At 33.2% G+C, this 4,326-nt stretch overlaps 1 protein-coding gene across 1 annotated transcript; it reads left to right on the top strand.

Moving 5' to 3' along the window:
* The first annotated feature begins 566 nt into the window (after nucleotides 1-566).
* Nucleotides 567-3,055, top strand: LOC11424137 (peroxidase 51). The gene is made up of 4 exons (XM_003611573.4): nucleotides 567-835; nucleotides 938-1,138; nucleotides 1,409-1,574; nucleotides 2,529-3,055. Exons 1-4 carry the CDS (start codon nucleotides 620-622, stop codon nucleotides 2,930-2,932), a joined length of 987 nt encoding a protein of 328 aa, XP_003611621.1. The 5' UTR covers nucleotides 567-619; the 3' UTR covers nucleotides 2,933-3,055.
* The last annotated feature ends 1,271 nt before the right edge of the window (nucleotides 3,056-4,326 follow it).

Here is a 4,326-nt window from a genome sequence, read left to right as displayed (position 1 = left end):
GTCGAGCACGAGCCTTTGGCCAGTCAACCATGAAAATTGTTGTATACACATCCAATAGGGCTGAAACACACCAGTAAAATATCAAAATATCCCTTCGACAGTTAACTACCGTCGATTGACTTCCGCGACAGTTAACTGTCGAAGGGATATTTTAGTATTTTACTAGTGTGTTTTAGCCCTATTAGATGTGTATACAACAAATTTCGTCAACCAATGAGGTGCAAGGGTTGGAATTCATTCTATTTTTTAAGAAATAAAGGGCAGAAAAAAGACCAAGAGAATTTTTAAAATACAAATTAAAAAAGTTAAATTATAAAAAATTGATATACTTTATGGCCAACCTCACTAACTAAGGACTCCCTTTATAACCATCAATTAATCGTGTCCCTTTCAAAACATGCATTATCATTCTTGTATTATTACTCAAAATTCACTTTCTTGCTGTAAAAATAGTTGAAAAGATTCTAATCCAACTGGCTCGTGACCCCGACAATTTCACATTCCATATGGTAAAATTTTGACTCATCTTCTCACACCTTTTCCAATTAAAGCATATATAATCCACTCACACACTACATTTTATACACTCCTTTACTTTACCTCTGCAAAAAAACATCAAATGGCTCAGCTTAATCTTATACTTGTCTCGTTACTCTTCTTAACTCTCTTTCTTCATTCACGTCCTACTCATGCCCAATTAAGTAGACACCACTACAAGAATTCTTGTCCCAATGTTGAAAACATTGTCAGAGAAGCTGTCAAAAAGAAATTTCATCAAACATTTACAACAGTTCCTGCCACTCTACGTCTCTTCTTCCATGACTGCTTTGTTCAGGTAATTAATTTCAATTACATGCATTTTATTTGGTTCACCATAAATAAATGTTACCTTTTCTAATTTATGTTGTGCATGTCTATCATATTGCAATTACCACAGGGTTGTGATGGTTCTATTCTTGTATCTTCAACGCCACATAATAGAGCAGAGAGGGATCACCCTGATAATCTTTCATTGGCTGGAGATGGATTTGACACAGTTATACAAGCCAAAGCAGCTGTGGACGCTGTTCCTCTTTGCCAGAATAAAGTTTCTTGTGCTGATATTCTTGCTATGGCAACTCGTGATGTTATTGCGTTGGTTTGTTTGTTTCTAAATTTATTCTAGAATTAATCTATTTTTTCTCTAAACTAATTTTGTTCTAAATATATAAAATTCGTCAATTTAATCTCAACTATTAAGATGTTAGAGACTACTGCAACACATTTTCAAATATTTTAAAAGCTACATCGACGGGTTTTATATACTTTAATTATTATTAGAATATAAAAGATTTATTGTATAAATTATTAGACTTGGTATTATTTATGACGACTGACTAGGAGGTTAATGTAAAATTTGAATTTTCAGGCAGGAGGACCTTACTATGAGGTAGAATTGGGAAGATTTGATGGGCTAAGATCTAAAGATTCTGATGTTAATGGAAAACTTCCTGAGCCTGGATTCAACTTGAACCAGCTTAATACATTGTTTAAACACCACGGGCTTACACAAACAGAAATGATTGCACTTTCAGGTAATGCGCCGCGTGGTTTACAGTTTTTACACTTTCCAATTAAAGGGTGCCAGTCAAATAATTTTAAACAGGTGCCATGCCAACATGAGACATATTGATCCATGTTCGGATGTTCCTATGTGATTGTCATTATACTGTTTGAGGGTACGAGGGTATTGGATAGAATAAAATACCAAATTCGTCCATAACTTTGATGTTCACAAATAGGTCTAACATATTGTGAACATTAATAAAAAAATATCAGACTTTATTGAAGTTTTTTCTTATTAAACCTTCTTTGAGCATGGTAGCTACTAAATTGATATTAAGTCAAAATATTGGAAGTGGATTATAAATATAAAAAGTAGATTGATAGTAAGTTGTTAAAATGTAGAGATTTAATTGATAGTTAATAATTAAATATAATGAGCAACTTGTCATTTTATATATTTATTTTTAGTGTCATACAAAATCTTAGACTAATTAAATGATTTAGTGGGAGGAATATACAATGCAAAATAATCTTTGAAAAGTATCCTTGAGTCTTTGTGGAATTCAAATGAGCGGTAAATTCTCCTTAAAAAGTTTCATGATGCTGCATGCATAAAACTGATTTCGAACCAATGACTTTGGTTAAGTTAAAAGAAATGTGTATCATCTCATCTAAACGCTCTTGAATTGACTAAAAATGCACTATATAAACTCGATTATTAGCCTATATATACTACAAATTAAAGTAATTATACTCAAGTATCTGAGTTAGATCTTATGAGTTTTTTCAACTTAATCAATGTAGAAAAATAAAGATATCGAAGGAGATAGTATTTCTAGTGATTGTCGGCAACATATCCAATTTATAAATGTAAAATAATAAAAAGTAATCATCTTTGAAAAGTTGAAAAGGATCATTGAATAAAATTAATAAATAAAACTTTGGATCCTTGTGTTGATTGACATGATTCATTCCCTCTGTAGGTGCTCACACTGTTGGATTCTCACATTGCAACAAATTCACCAATAGAGTGTATAATTTCAAGACAACGAGTCGAGTAGACCCTACATTAGACTTAAAATACGCAGCACAGTTAAAATCAATGTGCCCAAGGAATGTGGATCCAAGGGTTGCAGTTGATATGGACCCAGTTACTCCACATGCTTTCGATAATGTCTATTTCAAGAATCTACAAAAGGGGAAGGGTTTATTCACCTCAGACCAAGTCCTCTTCACGGATTCAAGATCCAAAGCTGCAGTAAATGCTTTTGCTAGTAGTAACAAAATATTTCATGCTAATTTTGTTGCTGCCATGACCAAATTGGGTCGAGTTGGTGTCAAGAATTCACACAATGGGAACATTCGTACGGATTGTTCTGTGATTTAATTCATATCAAATTGGAATGTTGTGGTCCTTGTGGATGACAAATTATCTTATTGGAATGCATTTCATGTATATTTATCTCCTGTTTTGCATAAAATAATAAGAACATTATGTTCCAAAAGTACATCTAAAAGACTACAATAACATTTGATACGCTGCTGATACACGAGTTGAAGAATACAATTTCTAACATTTTAAAACTTAACGTGTGTGAGCTTTTCCGCTAATCTCTTTAAAGTGAAAAAAAACACGATTTTTTTTTCACTTTAAGTCGTGAGTCAGTACATAAGACGTATATAATAAGGGAAAATTGTTGAAAATAAAGTGGGGGCACTTGCACCTATAGCTACAATATTTCTTATAGGTTTGTCCCTGGGCACAACTGACCCAAGACTTGGAACACTGCTGTCTAGCAACATTTATTGGGTGAGCAACATTCTATTTTTGGCGCCAATTCTATTTTTATCAAAGATCATCTTTTACTTGTAAATTTTGACCCGAACTTTTGTGCATGTGATGTGATTCAACTCATCCCCACTAAACATTTTCCCACATGATTATGCTATAATATTGAAGAAGGAGACTTCATGCCCTCATTTATTCTTGCAAGTCTTTCTTTAAAATTTCCATCTTTTGAATTTTTTTGTTCAATAGAATTTTAGAAAAACTTGTTTTATCTTTCATTTAATTAATTCATTTCTCTCTCCCCATGTTTTGCTGTTTGCGCATGATTTTCATTATTTACGGTCGTTGGCTTTTGTCTCGTGCTATATAGCACTTCTGTTACTTATGAAACGCAATTACTTGGTCAAGCATATTATTAGTTTTTTAAAGTAGCTAATTAACAAGCTCTGGAGTCAAATGATGGGTGGTTCCAATGTTCCGCAAATCGAGTGTTAACACTTCGAGTTTATCGATTTTACGTGTTTAGGTACCAAAATCGTGTTAACTCGGAGGTAAACTCGATTTCTGGTGAAATTGAAAAGTTTGACGAGTTTGACCGAGTTAACACTCAGTAAACTCGTGTAAAATCGGCCGAGTTTACGAGTTTACTCCTCAAAAATAAAATAAAAAATTGGCCCTTTTTTTCGGCCCATTATTTTCAAGCCCAAATGAAAAATTTCTACTTTCTAGCTTTACAATAACGGACATTTCAGCTTTGAAGTGAAACGTTTCATTTTCTAGGAGTTCTCAAGAATAAGGGAGCACATTCACAAATGAAATGTTAGGTTCCGAGTTCCGACGGTGGAAAATTGGAAATTCCGTTTCCGACGGTTGAAATTTCGATTACGATTCCGACGTTAGGGTTGTGGTGGTGGTGTTTGTATGTTGTTAGTTGTGTTTGTTGTTGTTTTTCAAGCTTCATACAAAAAAAAAAATAATAATAAATAACCGAT

Source organism: Medicago truncatula, chromosome 5 (genome assembly GCF_003473485.1).
Source record: "Medicago truncatula cultivar Jemalong A17 chromosome 5, MtrunA17r5.0-ANR, whole genome shotgun sequence".
Taxonomy (NCBI): Eukaryota; Viridiplantae; Streptophyta; class Magnoliopsida; order Fabales; family Fabaceae; genus Medicago; species Medicago truncatula.
This window is presented reverse-complemented; position numbering and strand designations above follow the sequence as displayed.